The sequence below is a fragment of the Argopecten irradians genome, chromosome 5, assembly GCF_041381155.1.
Source record: "Argopecten irradians isolate NY chromosome 5, Ai_NY, whole genome shotgun sequence".
Taxonomy (NCBI): Eukaryota; Metazoa; Mollusca; class Bivalvia; order Pectinida; family Pectinidae; genus Argopecten; species Argopecten irradians.
This window is the reverse complement of record NC_091138.1, coordinates 50,605,248-50,619,777: the sequence shown is the minus strand read 5'-3', so window position 1 is coordinate 50,619,777 and position 14,530 is coordinate 50,605,248. Positions and strand designations below refer to the sequence as shown.

The 14,530-nt window shown below is 40.0% G+C and overlaps 1 protein-coding gene across 1 annotated transcript in view; it reads left to right on the top strand.

Annotated features, from left to right (window-relative positions):
• LOC138324147 (THO complex subunit 4-like) overlaps nt 1-14,165 on the top strand; it is a 44,363-nt gene extending 30,198 nt beyond the window's left edge. Inside the window, exons 5-6 of the mRNA XM_069269230.1 lie at nt 11,519-11,648; nt 13,726-14,165. Coding sequence (XP_069125331.1) covers nt 11,519-11,648; nt 13,726-13,740 — 145 coding nt within the window. The 3' untranslated portion in view covers nt 13,741-14,165. The remainder of the gene's footprint in view (nt 1-11,518; nt 11,649-13,725) is intronic.
• The last annotated feature ends 365 nt before the right edge of the window (nt 14,166-14,530 follow it).

Genomic DNA, 14,530 nt, shown 5'->3' with positions numbered 1-14,530 from the left:
GCTCTGACCCCCCGGGGACAGGAGGGGCGGGGCCCAATAGGGGAAATTTAGGTAAATCCTATAAATTGCTACTTGTTCTAAAGTTCTGCATGGATTGTAACCAAATTTGGCCAGAAACATCCTTGGGGGAAGGGATCAGAACTTGTATAAATTTTGCTCTGACCCCCCGAGGACAGGAGGGGCGGGGCCCAATAGGGGAAATTAAGGTAAATCCTATAAATCGCTACTTGTCCTAGAGTTCTGCATGGATTGTAACCAAATTTGGCCAGAAACATCCTTGGGGGAAGGGGAATAGAACTTGTATAAATTTTGGCTCTGACCCCCCGGGGACAGGAGGGGCGGGGCCCAATAGGGGAAATTGAGGTAAATCCTATAAATCGCTACTTGTCCTAGAGTTCTGCATGGATTGTAACCAAATTTGGCCAGAAACATCCTTGGGGGAAGGAGAACAGAACTTGTATAAATTTTGGCTCTGACCCCCCGGGGAACAGGAGGGGCGGGGCCCAATAGGGGAAATTTAGGTAAATCCTATAAATTGCTACTTGTTCTAGAGTTCTGCATGGATTGTAACCAAATTTGGCCAGAAACATCCTAGGGGGAAGGGAACAGAACTTGTATAAATTTTTGCTCTGACCCCCTGGGGACAGGAGGGGCGGGGCCCAATAGGGGAAATAGAGGTAAATCCTATAAATCGCTACTTGTCCTAGAGTTCTGCATGGATTGTAACCAAATTTGGCCAGAAACATTCTTAGGGGAATAGGAACAGAACTTATATAAATTTTGGCTCTGACCCCCCGGGGGCAGGAGGGGCGGGCCCAATAGGGGAAATAGAGGTAAATCCTATAAATCGCTACTTGTCCTAGAGTTCTGCATGGATTGAAACCAAATTTGGCCAGAAACATCCTTGGGGGAAGGAGAATAGAACTTGTATAAATTTTGGCTCTGACCCCCTGGGGGCAGGAGGGGCGGGGCCCAATAGGGAAATTTAGGTAAATCCTATAAATCGCTACTAGTTTAGAGTTCTGCTTGGAGTTTAACCAAATTTGGCCCAGAAACATCCTTGGGGTTAACAGAATTCCTATAATTTTTGGCTCTGACCCCCTTGAGCAGAAAGAGTGGGGCCCAATAGGGGAATTAGAGGTAAATATTCAAATTCCTTCAGAAAAGAAACAATGAACCTTACTAGGCATTACAAACCAGGTGAGCGATACAGGCCCTCTGGGCCTCTTGTTTTTGGATATGTTATGTAGAATTGAAAGTGAAACAATTGACTTACAGACCACATTGCTGTTATACATGAACTTTTGGTTGTAAATAAGGGTCAAAGTTCAACTGTGAAATTTTTTGACAAAATCATTAACAAATCTTATTTTGAATTCTAGAAGGCCTAGACACCTAATATTAGGCATGTAGCATGCTGACATAAATGCCTGTCAAGTTTTTCCATATGATTGACCTTGACCTATATTCAAGGTCACAGGGGCCAAAAAACCTAAAATATCCAAAACACTTCTTCTGAAGTTCTGGAAGGCCTAGATATCTTTTATTAGGCCTACAGGATGCTGAAATAAAGGGCTGACAAGTTTGTTAATATAAATGACCTTGAACTCAATAACTTTAAGGTGAAAAGCCCATCAAATTGTCCCGGTGACAATTTCTAGTTAGGGCTTTTCACTATTTGTGAAAAGACCTATTGTTTTCGTTAAGTTTCTTATTCTTATTAGGGCTTTTCACTATTTGTGAAAAGACCTTTTGTTTTCGTTAAGTTTCTTATTCTTATTATTATTCTTCTTCCTGTTTTTGTGAATGCTCTATCGGTCAAACAGTAAGACATGGGATAAAAATTATTTCAGTATGCTTAAGCCATGTAACTGAAGGTGTTCCAGGAACAAATTTAAGTAGGTCAAAATATCCAAAATGGCCGCCATGACGTAAAACCTAAAAACAAAAAAACTGCTATAACTCAAAAAGTATAAAAGCTTTTTCAAATCTGAAGGTATTTTCTTGTTGGACAATAAACTTTTTTTCCCTACATATCTAACTTTTTTTTCCGGATGATACATGTCATGTCCGTCCCGTCGTCCGTCGTCCGTCAAAATATGTCTCGTTGAAAAGCTCGCTACTAGTCATTAGAGTCAAAGTTTACAAAATCCTTGGTGACTATTTTTCTGAGAATTTTTAGAAGTTAAATCCATAATCTCAAATCGCCTTACTTGTACCTAGAGTTACAGCATGTGTAAGAAACAAATAAGTAGACCAATAAACACATCCTAGTGGGGAAGGTGGGGATCTAGTACTTGTATAATAATTGTGTGGCTCTGACCCCCGCGGAGGGAGCAGGATGGTGCGGGGACCCAAGTAGGGGAAAAATAAGACGGGTAAATACTTTAGAATCGCCTACTTGCTCCTTGAGTTGCTGCATGGATTGTAAACCAAAAATTAGCCAACCAACTTTCCTTGGGGGGAAGGGAGGAAGGATCAAGAAACTTGTATGAATATTTTGGGCTCTGGTCCCCCGGGAGCAGGAGGGGGGGCGGTGGACCATAAAAAAACAGGGGAAAATCAGAGGGGTAAATTCTTTTATAAACGCTTATAGTCATAATATAGCTTCTACATGATTTGTAACCATATTTGGCCACAAACAACCTTGGTGTAAAAGGGGATTAAAGTATTGTATTTCAATTTTGGCTCACTATGCCCCCAGTGGCAGGCAGGAGGCGGGGCCCAATAGTGGGAAATAGAAGGTAAAGAACCTATTATACTGCTATTCTCTTTATGAGTTCTGAATGGTAATTGTACCCAAATATTGGGCCATCAAAACATCCATGGGGTGGAAGGGGAAACATAAACTACGTCTACGAATTTTGGCCTCTGGCACCACAGGGGGCATGGAGGGGCGGGGTACAATAGTGGGTAATATAGGGTAAAGAATCCTTAAAAATTGCTAATAGTCATTACAGAGTTCTGGCATTCGGTTAGTAACCTAATTTGGACCACAAACATACCTTGGGGGAATGTGTGAACTGAACTTCATGTAAACTAATTTTGACTCTGACCAACACGGGGCTGGAGGGGCGGGCCCAATAGGGGAAATAGAGGGTAAATCCTTTAAATCGCTACTAGTCACAGAGTTCCACATGGAATGTAACCAAAATTTGGCCAGAAACATCCTTGGGAGGAATAAGAACTGAGTTTGTACATAAATTTTGGCTCTGGTCACCCCGGGGGGGCAGGGCCCAATAGGGGAAGATAGAAGGTAAATTCTTTAAATCGCTACTATCATAGAGTTCTGTATGGAATGTAACCAAATTTGGCCACAAACATCCTTGGGGGAAGGGGAACAGAACTTGTATAGAGTTTTGGCTCTGGCCCCCAAGGGGCAGGACGGGTGGTGGGGCCCAATAGGGGATTTAGAGGTTAATATTAAAATTCCTTCAGAAAAGAAACAATGAACCTGTATTCAGAACATTACTTGGCATTACAAACCATGTGAGCGATACAGGCCCTCTGGGCCTCATGTTTTTATTATTCAAATTTTTTCCAAACTTTTTGCATTAAATCGATGCAGTATCTCATTCTGAAGTTTTTGATGTCTTCAAATTAAATAATTGGTCCACTAAATAATTTTTATTACGTAATTTAATATTTAACTAAGAATTTTTTGCAAATTTCGACAATTATATTTTAAACATCTCAAATGCCTACCAAGTTTGTTAATGTCGATTGAACCCTTGACCTATATCAAAAGGGCACTCAGGCCTGGCTAACAATCCAGCTAAAATCTTCAAATGACTTATTGTAAAAGTTCTGAAAGGCCTAAGACTGCTGGTGATTGGACTTTTGTGGTACACTAGAAACTAAGTGCTACCGAAGTGTGTTATGAATGACCTTGAACGGAGTAGTCTTTGAGGTGAAAAGCCCGTCAAATTGTCCTGGTGACAATTTCAAGTTATTATTATTATTAAATATTGTATTAGGGCTTTTCACTATTTGTGAAAAGACCTATTGTTTTTCGTTAAGTTTCTTATTCTTATTATTCTTATACTAGGGCTTTTTCACTTTTTGGTGAAAAGACCTATTGTTTTTCGTTAAGTTTCTTATTCTTATTCTTATTATTATTATTCTTATTATTACAAGCTAACCGATACTTACATTATATATATCATTGGCTTCTTAGGTAAAATATGTGTTCTCCGTTTAAATATGACAATAAAAAAGCTAACCTAATTTTATAACAAGATACGTATAATTCATTTTTCACAAAAAATAATGCGGGCAGGCCACTTGAAATATCATGATACACACGTGCATATCAAAAGGTTTCCAATACTTTTTAAATGACATACGTATCAAATTACTAGTAAACGCTTCTGTCATAATTTGCGTGCCCCTGTGTTTTGGCTGATGTGACCAAGATTGCATTTTACGGATTCGGAATAGCAGTTGAAACTGCTTGTTTTACACATGTTCATAGAAATTTACCTGTCAAAAACAGATATATCTAGATTTAATATCCCATGAAAAGTTACATAATATAATTATAAGACCACGATCGAGAGCATCATAGGTAGCGTTAGGCAAAGGACGTCTCCTTGTAGGCGGTGTATGGGATTTGCAAATTATTTAGTCTAGATGAAATAAATGGTTATTCTAGGTACTGGTGTATGTAAATAATGAATGTACTGGCAATATTTCCAACGTTGGAATTTTTATTTTGCTATAATTAATATCGATGCCGCCACCTTTTGTGCGATGAAATGAGAAGTTGTTGCCGAGTCATCTTGGTTTTCACTGTCGACACCAAAATAAAACTTGTATTGTAAGATAGTGAACGTGTATGATGTTTTATCCTGCAATTTTTTTTCATTATATATACAAAAGATGGTATTCAAAAACGAAAGCCTGTTATTTACACGACTTCGCTCAAAGCGAAGTGCTTCTTTGACGACCAAGAAAAGATGCATTCACTAAACGGAATGAGTGTGTACTCCTTTTTACTACCTTGGGAAATATGTAAGCGACATCATTCCGATGATTGTGACGTCATTGTTTGGCTGGACTGACCGCCGTTTTAGTCACTCCTACTAAAAGTGACGTCACTGGAATGTTCGAGATCAAGCCATCAAATTTAGAAATTGAATTAAACGGAAAGAAATTAAACATTTATTTACTGATATCGTAATATTTTCCTATTACAACTATTACAGGAATTTCTTATTATCCGGTATCGATTTCTGCTCGACTTATGTCGATATTAGTGCTGAAAGTGCATTGTTTTCTTGATATTGTTCCGCTTGTTTTGTTGACTTTAAATTCGTAAAATGAACTTAACCCCACGAAGGGCGTCAGAAAGCTTGTTTTCAACGGGAATAAACACCGTAGTGATAAAGACCTTTCAAGTATGGCAACAGTGAATAATTGCATCAGGGAAATAGGGGACACAAAAAGTCGATTTTCTCTCAAAAGTAAGTAAGTTACAATACATTAATTTTGCTGGAACACTTAAAAAGTCGTCCTGATTTTAGAACAATCAGAATTATGAAGATATCTCTTACAGTATTTTTAGCCCACCATCTGGGCTATTCAAATCGCCTTTTGTCCGTGGTCCATCGTCCGTCCGTCCTTCCGTCCTTCCGTCCGTCCGTCCGTCCGTTAACAATTCTTGTTACCGCTATTTCTCAGAAAGCACTGAAGGGATCTTTCTCAAATTTCATATGTAGGTTCCCCTAGGACCTTAGTTGTGCATATTGCATTTTGGGACCGATCGGTCAACAAGATGGCCGACAGGCGGCCATCTTGGATTTTGATAGTTAAAGTTTGTTACCGCTATTTCTCAAAAAGTTTTGAAGGTATAGTTCACAAATTTCATATGAAGGTTCCCCAAGGACCCTTGTTGTGCATATTGTTATTTGGGACCGATCGGTAAACAAGATGGCCGACCGACAGCCATATTAGATTTTGATTGTTAAAGTTTGTTACCGCTATTTCTCAGAAAGTACTGAAGGGATCTTTCTCAAATTTTATATGTAGGTTCCCCTTGTATCCTAGTTGTGCATAGTACCTTTTAGGACTGATGCATAATGCCTTTCGGGACTGATCGGTAAACAAGATGGCCAACCGGCCGCCATCTTGGATTTTGATAGTTACAGTTTGTTACCACTATTTCTTAGAAAGTACTATAGCGATCTGTCTCAAATTTTATATGTCGTGTGTTTGAAAAGCAGGGAAAAGATCCCTCTTTCCATTGTCAGACATAGATCATTCTTTGGTGGGCGCCAAGATCCCTCTGGGATCTCTTGTTATTATTATTATTATATATAATGTAAGTTAATTATTCTTCTTCCTGTTTTTGTGATCGCTCTATCGGTCAAAAGGTAAAACATAGGATAAAAATGATTTTAGTATGTTTAAAGTATGGATCTGAAAGGTGGTTCCATGAACAAAATTAAGTACCGTATTTCACCGCAAATAAGACCCCTCCCGCAAATAAGACCTCCACCTATTTTGACACATTTTCAGACTTAGGGGGGATGTCTGCAAATAAGACCCCCCACCTATTTTTCCAGTTTACTGGATGATGGATTTGAGCAATGGAGTAATTAAAAATATCACCAAAATGACTTTGTATCGGAACTTGTTTATTTTATCGGCATAGAAAAATCACGTAGTAAAGAACTGTTTGTGTGCTTGTTATTTTTGTCATTTAATTCAAGTTAATTCACGGGTGATTTAATTTAATTATCAATAACTACTAAATGTGAACAGTGCTTATATTTAATCGGAGGCTATTTTCAACAAAATACGCCAATATTTGTTTCCATGAACACTTCAACACGTTTTAGTGCTCGTACGGCTTGTCATTTTTTACATGCTTCGGCAAAGAAATTCGTCATTGATGCAGATCGTTTCTGCACTCGTGGATTCTAACTTAATACAATCATTACCTAAAACATCTACTTAAGGCATTTACAGTTTCAAATATGTTTATTTGTGAAACGTAACGTACCTGTAGTTCACGATCAGTTGGAGAAACCATGCTTTACTTTTCGGGCCGCCATGTTTTGTTTATGCAGTCAGTATAATATGATTAGCCGCAAAGTTTCGTATTTTACTCTGGATACAAAAATACTTGCTACGATGTTTTAATGCAGTTAATACTTGGATTAATATCTGAAATATTATCAAAAACTATCGTCGTATCAATAGCAATACCGATCAAATTCCCAAACACGACCCGGTTTGAAAATGTGAAAGTATGGCTTCAACCCGGCGCCATTTTCCTACACATGTGTGTACGATGTTACAAACAACTGCATCAGTGCATGTCGGCACGTTGAAGTTAAATCACGATCGTTTGCTCATTTGACTGAGACAAATGTACGCAAATTCTTCTGTCTATGAACAAATTTGATATGTAAACGTTTGCAGTGAATTTTAAATAGGCCTGAGTCTGAACGGCGATCGTCCTTCTGATTCACGGCGATTGATTCACGTGTTTACTAAGACGGATTCATTGCCATTGATGAATGTCCGCGTGACTCTTGCAAAAATGTGCGTTTCCTTTCAGACTTACGTTACAACTGCCCTAATATTGTTTAACAAGTTATATTTTAATTTGTCATAACATTTGATTTAATTTTACTCAAGCGTCTTCATTATTGTTATAAATACTTGAACATATTGCTATTACCCATCTGTCATACGACTGTTACAACGATGACAGGACATTAAAAAATCCAAGATGGCGACCTCATAGATCGATGTTATCAGGCGGGTTGTCCGCAAATAAGACCCCCCACCACTTTTGACCTTTATTTCTTCTCTGGGAGGGGGGTCTTATTTGCGGTGAAATACGGTAGGTCAAAAATTCCAAAATGGCCTCCATGACGTAAAACCTAAAACCACAAAAACTGCTATAACTCAAAAAGTAGGAAAGCTATTTCAAATCTGAAGGTATTTTATTGTAGGGAATGGACATATCTAACTTTTACCCATGATATGTTTCCACATAATATATCTCCTTAAAAAGCTCGCTAGAGGTCAAAGTTAACAAAAAGTGACTATTTTTAGAATTTTTTAGCTCACCTGGCCCGAAGGGCCGGTGAGCTTATGTCATGGCGCGGCGTCCGTCGTCCGTCGTCCGTCCGTCCGTCCGTCCGTCCATCAACATTTCCTTTAAATCGCTACTAGTCATAGAGTTCTGGATGGATTGTAACCAAATTTGGCCATAAACATCCTTGGGGGAAGGGGAACAGAACTTGTATAAATTTTGGCTCTAACCCCCTGGGGGCAGGAGGGGCGGGGCCCAATAGGGGAAATAGAGGTAAATTCTATAAATCGCTACTTGTCCTAGAGTTCTGCATGGATTGTAACCAAATTTGGCCAGAAACATCCTTGGGGGAAGGGGAACAGAACTTGTATAAATTTTGGCTCTGACCCCCCGGGGGCAGGAGGGGCGGGGCCCAATAGGGGAAATAGAGGTAAATCCTATAAATCGCTACTTGTCATAGAGTTCTGCATGGATTGTAACCAAATTTGGCCAGAAACATCCTTGGGGGAAGGGGAACAGAACTTGTATAAATTTTGGCTCTGACCCCCCTCGGGGGCAGGAGAGGCGGGGCCCAATAGAGGAAATGAAGGTAAATCCTATAAATCGCTACTTGTCCTAGAGTTCTGCATGGATTGTAACTAAATTTGGCCAGAAACATCCTTGGGGGTAGGGGAACAGAACTTGTATAAATTTTGGCTCTGACCCCAAGGGGGCAGGAGGGGCGGGGCCCAATAGGGGAAATAGAGGTAATCCTATAAATCGTTACTTGTCCTAGAGTTCTGCATGGATTGTAACCAAATTTGGCCAGAAACATCCTTTGGGGAAGGGGAACAGAACTTGTATAAATTTTGGTTCTGACCCCCCGGGGGCAGGAGGGGCAGGGCCCAATAGGGGAAATAGAGGTAAATCCTATAAATCGCTACTTGTCCTAGAGTTCTGGATGGATTGTAACCAAATTTGGCCAGAAACATCCTTGGGGGAAGGGGAACAGAACTTGTATAAATTTTGGCTCTAACCCCCCGGGGGCAGGAGGGGCGGGGCCCAATAGGGGAAATAGAGGTAAATCCTATAAATCGTTACTTGTCCTAGAGTTCTGGGGCCGCGGTGGCCGAGTGGTTAAGATGTCCCGACATATTACCACAAGCCCTCCACCTCTGGGATGCGGGTTCGAATCCCATGTGGGGCAGTTGCCAGGTACTGACCGCTGACCGGTTGTTTTTCTCCGGGTACTCCGGCTTTCCTCCACCAACAAACCTGGCACGTCCTTACATGACCATGGCTGTTAAATAGGATGTAAAACTAAACAAACCAAACCAAACCTAGAGTTCTGCATGGATTGTAACCAAATTTGGCCAGAAACATCCTTGGGGAAAGTGGAACAGAACTTGTATAAATTTTGGCTCTGACCCCCGGGGGGCATGAGGGGTGGGGCCAGAAAAGGGAAATGGAGGTAAATCCTTAAAATTGCTACTTGTCCTAGAGTTATGCATGGATTCTGACCACATTTTGGCCACAAACATCATTGGGGGAAGGGGAACAGAGTTTGTATATATTTTAGCTCTGACCCCCCTGGGGCCCAATAGGTGAATCTGAGGTAAATCCTATAAATTGCTACTTGTCCTAGAGTTTTGCATGGATTGTGACCAAATTTGGCCACAAACATCCTTGAGGGACGGGGAACAGATCTTGTATAAATTTTGGCTCTGACCCCACCAGGGATAGGAGGGGTGGGCCCAACAGGGGAATTTGAGGTAAATCCTATAAATCGCTACTTGTCCTAGAGTTCTGCATGGATTGTAGCCAAATTTGGCCACAAACATCATTGGGTGAAGGGGAACAGAGTTTGTATAAATCTTGGCTCTGACCCCCCCTGGGGCAGGAGGGGCGGGGCCCCATAGGGGAATCTGAGGTAAATCCTATAAATCGCTACTTGTCCTAGAGTTCTGCATGGGTTGTGACCAAATTTTTCACAAACATCCTTGGGAGAAGGGGAACAGAACTTGTATAAATTTTGGCTCTGACCCCCCGGGGGCAGGAGGGGCGGGGCGCTATAGGGGAATTAGAGGTAAATATTCGAATTCCTTCAGAAAAGAAACAATGAACCTGTATTTAGAACATTACTTAGCATTACAAACCAGGTGAGCGATACAGGCCCTCTAGGCCTCTTGTTTCTTCTGCTTGAACCCTGCAATTTACAACGTGCCTTTTAAATTTAAATATGAAAGTTGCTAGTTGAATGGATCCTCTCCTCTGTGAGGGCAACTTATGTATCATTTCCCTCTTATAAGTAATAAAAATCTTCTCTTTTTTTCCAAAAAAAAAAAAAATGAAAAATATGGTATTTTATATACATAGTCAGAATAATCAGGTTTCTGATATATGTTTCAAGCCAGAGTAAAAAAAATAATAATGAAAAGCCATTAGATAAAATAAGATATTCCAATAATCTAGAAATAAATGTTTTTGTTAATTAAGAAAAAAATACAAGTGCTCAAGTGATGGCGAGAATTGGTACTGTCTCACCGAGAACTGGTCGCCCGTCAGTGTACTGTCAAGAATGCTGGTTCCAATGGCATGCACTTCAGACAAAATTGTTTTCTTATGTTTCATTTTAATAATGAAAAACTTTTTCATTATTCACACTTACTGAACATCTATTTTAATACAGAGTTTAATAGGTACTATAACTACTTATCAAGCTAATATACAGGAAAGTTTGCAGTGAAGCGTCATCAACTTTTTGCCAAATAATTATTTAACTATTGTTACCAATTTCAAGTCCAGTCTATGTGTGTTATATAGCACATTTATCCCCGGAAAGTGGAATAATAACGTATTATGGTTCCATAGTAACATGTTTTGAGGTAAAAATATATTTCCACTACAATAGGTAGGTGTTATTCAACTATGATAGGCTGAGCTGTACAACACTAGGCATTCTAATGACTTTGACCAAACTTATTTGTCCTTAAAGTCACATCATCAACAATCGAATGAATTCTTGTATGCTATGCTCTGACCTTCACTTGATGTACAAATTGCTGTTGAAAGTAGACAGGTCATGGTGTTGAAATTTACCATATTTTAAAATCAGTCTGATATACTATAATCATTGTTATGTCCGTCGTATGATAATTCTACTGAGGAGTTTGGTAGACGTGCCTGGACCAGACATAACACAACTTGTTGCTGTTGAATATGTAATTTATTCAACACTGCTAAGTTACAACTAACACTCAAAAAGCTCGTGTCTTGGTAATTGTGTAACAAAAAATACTGTGAAACCTCTATTTATAAAATGTTGTCTTATAACTACTCCATACTTTCAATTTATGTATCTCATCAATTTGGAGGAAAAAAGAAATGAATGAATGAACTCCTCCATACTTTAATATGTTAGCACAAATGATTATCATGGCACAAACCTAGAAGTGAAATAACAAAAAGTCTGACATTGTGTTTCTTTAGATCATTTGGTGGTGGACGAGGAAGGGGAGGTAACCGTGGCGGTCGAGGTGGTAGAGGTGGTGGAAGGGAGAATAAGAAGACTCCAACAGCAGCAGAACTGGATGCTGAACTAGATGCATACAACTCAAAAGTAACCCATTATCTACAATTCTGTGTGGTGGACAATATCTCATTAAGGTTACAGGTCTCACACTGTCCATCGCCATTGGCGCCAATGGTGAATTCAAAAATACATTTGGCGATTTAAAACAGCATTGACGAAAGAAGAATTTTTCATGAATCCAAAATTATCCTTTCACTACAGACATTTCCATACAGTTCAATTTACCAATCCTAGCCATACACCAGGCAGTTGGGCACTGGCTTGGTAAATAAGTAAACAAAAGAGGTGTATACACTGACCAACACACACGGGTCCTAATTAACAGCATGGGTCTGTTTCCACTCGGGTGACCTGAGACACTGACATGTCTGTGTGATCAGAACTCGTGTGACCACTGAGACACTGACATGTCTGTGTGATTAGAACTCGTGTGATCACTGAGACACTGACATGTCTGTGTGTGTGAGGAAGGCTCTGGGTTCTGTCCCCTGGCCGAGACACACCAAAGTCTATAAAAGTGGTAGTTTCTGCTCCTGCTTAGCGTTCAGCATACAGGGAGTGGGACGACTGGTTCGCCCGTTGTCAGTATAATGTGACCGGGTGGGGTGTGTTGCTTGGTGTCTTCGGCGGTATGCTTCAGTGATATAGCACTATAAAAAGGGCAACAGTTCCACTATACAAGAAGACGCAACACAAACATACCGCAGTCTCCCAGTACACTCACCTCGCACAACATACACGCAAAACACTGCATACATGGGAGGCCATCCTTACATGACCATAGCTGTTAATAGGACGTTAATTAATCAAACAAACAAGTGATCAGAACTCGTGTGACCACTGAGACACTGACATGTCTGTTTGATCAGAACTCGTGTGACCACTGAGACACTGACATGTCTGTGATCAGAACTCGTGTGACCACTGAGACACTGACATGTCTGTGATCAGAACTCGTGTGACCACTGAGACACTGACGTGTCTGTGTGATCAGAACTCGTGTGACCACTGAGACACTGACGTGTCTGTGTGATCAGAACTCGTGTGACCACTGAGACACTGACGTGTCTGTGTGATCAGAACTCGGGTGACCACTGAGACACTGACATGTCTGTGTGATCAGAACTCGTGTGACCACTGAGACACTGACATGTCTGTGTGATCAGAACTCGTGTGACCACTGAGACACTGACATGTCTGTGTGATCAGAACTTTGGTGACCACTGAGACACTGACATGTCTGTGTGATCAGAACTCGGGTGACAACTGAGACACTGACATGTCTGTGTGATCAGAACTCGTGTGACCACTGAGACACTGACATGTCTGTGATCAGAACTCGTGTGACCACTGAGACACTGACGTGTCTGTGTGATCAGAACTCGTGTGACCACTGAGACACTGACGTGTCTGTGTGATCAGAACTCGTGTGACCACTGAGACACTGACATGTCTGTGTGATCAGAACTTTGATGACCACTGAGACACTGACGTGTCTGTGTGATCAGAACTCGTGTGACCACTGAGACACTGACATGTCTGTGTATCAGAACTTTGGTGATCACTGAGACACTGACATGTCTGTGTGATCAGAACTTGGGTGACAACTGAGACACTGACATGTCTGTGTGATCAGAACTCTGGTGACCACTTAGACACTGACATGTCTGTGTGTAAGAACTCGGGTGACCACTGAGACACTGACGTGTCTGTGTGATCAGAACTCGAGTTACCACTGAGACACTGACATGTCTGTGTGATCAGAACTCGTGTGACCACTGAAACACTGACATGTCTTATTGTGTGTGTGATCAGAACTCGGGTGACCACTGATCATGAGACACTGATGTGTCTGTTTGATTAGAAATCGGGTGAAAATATTGAAAAAAGTTTTATATTTAGAGTGAAAATTCTAAAATAAATTGATTAGAATGCAATTGACAAAGTTTTGATTGATATATATATATTATCAACTGTAGATTACCAAACTCTCCTCTGATGTTACTGACACAGTCCCAATCTGTTTGAGGTGCTTGATTTTACTGTACACTTTGATATTGTTTTCTCTTTTATTTAATTGATATTCTTTTTTCTTTTGTTTTAGATGGAAACAGACTGAGTGGTAAAGTGTTCAGGGACAATTATAGATTTAGATAGAGGAAAATCAACAAATGATGGAAATAAAGGTCAAGGCTGCTAGCTGTAATGATGTTAAGATCAACGATGACTTTACATGTCATTCCCTCCTGACGGTGTAAACTCCACAACAGATTGTATTTTTGTAAAAGGCCAGAATCAGGATGGAAATGACATGAATTCTCCTGCCTGAGTTTTACAGATTTTAAATGAATGAGTGGTTGGGTGTAACAAGTGGTGGTGTTTGTGAGTTGTGTATGTATAATGTTTATTATTTTATGTTTATTTCATTTCTCATTGTAATAGTCTCATTGTATCTTCAGAATATCATTTATCACAGTAAAATAACTATTTTTATCGTTCTCATTGGCGCATATTTATACATGTGATTAAATGGTTTCAACAGTTTACTGTAGTTGTGTTTTATAGAGATGCATCTGCCAAAGCATAATGAATGGCTAGAAGTACAATATTAACACAAATATTTTTTTCTTTATACCACAAATTTTATGATTTATTAGCTCACTTTTCTAATTCTAAAAGAAGGAGGCTTAATGCTGTGCTACAGCAAATGAGAACGAGGCAAGTATATAAAGCCCTACCGCTCAGCCTCTCACTTGTATCAAAGTACTTCTTGAATGTACCGTGTACTAGTTATAGCCTTCTGGTGTCGCCAAAGCCTTGCAGATATATCAGTTCTGATGCTACATTCTGGCCTCATCCAGTTACGTTTGATAAAAATTGTTACAAATATTTGTAATCTGCTACATTCT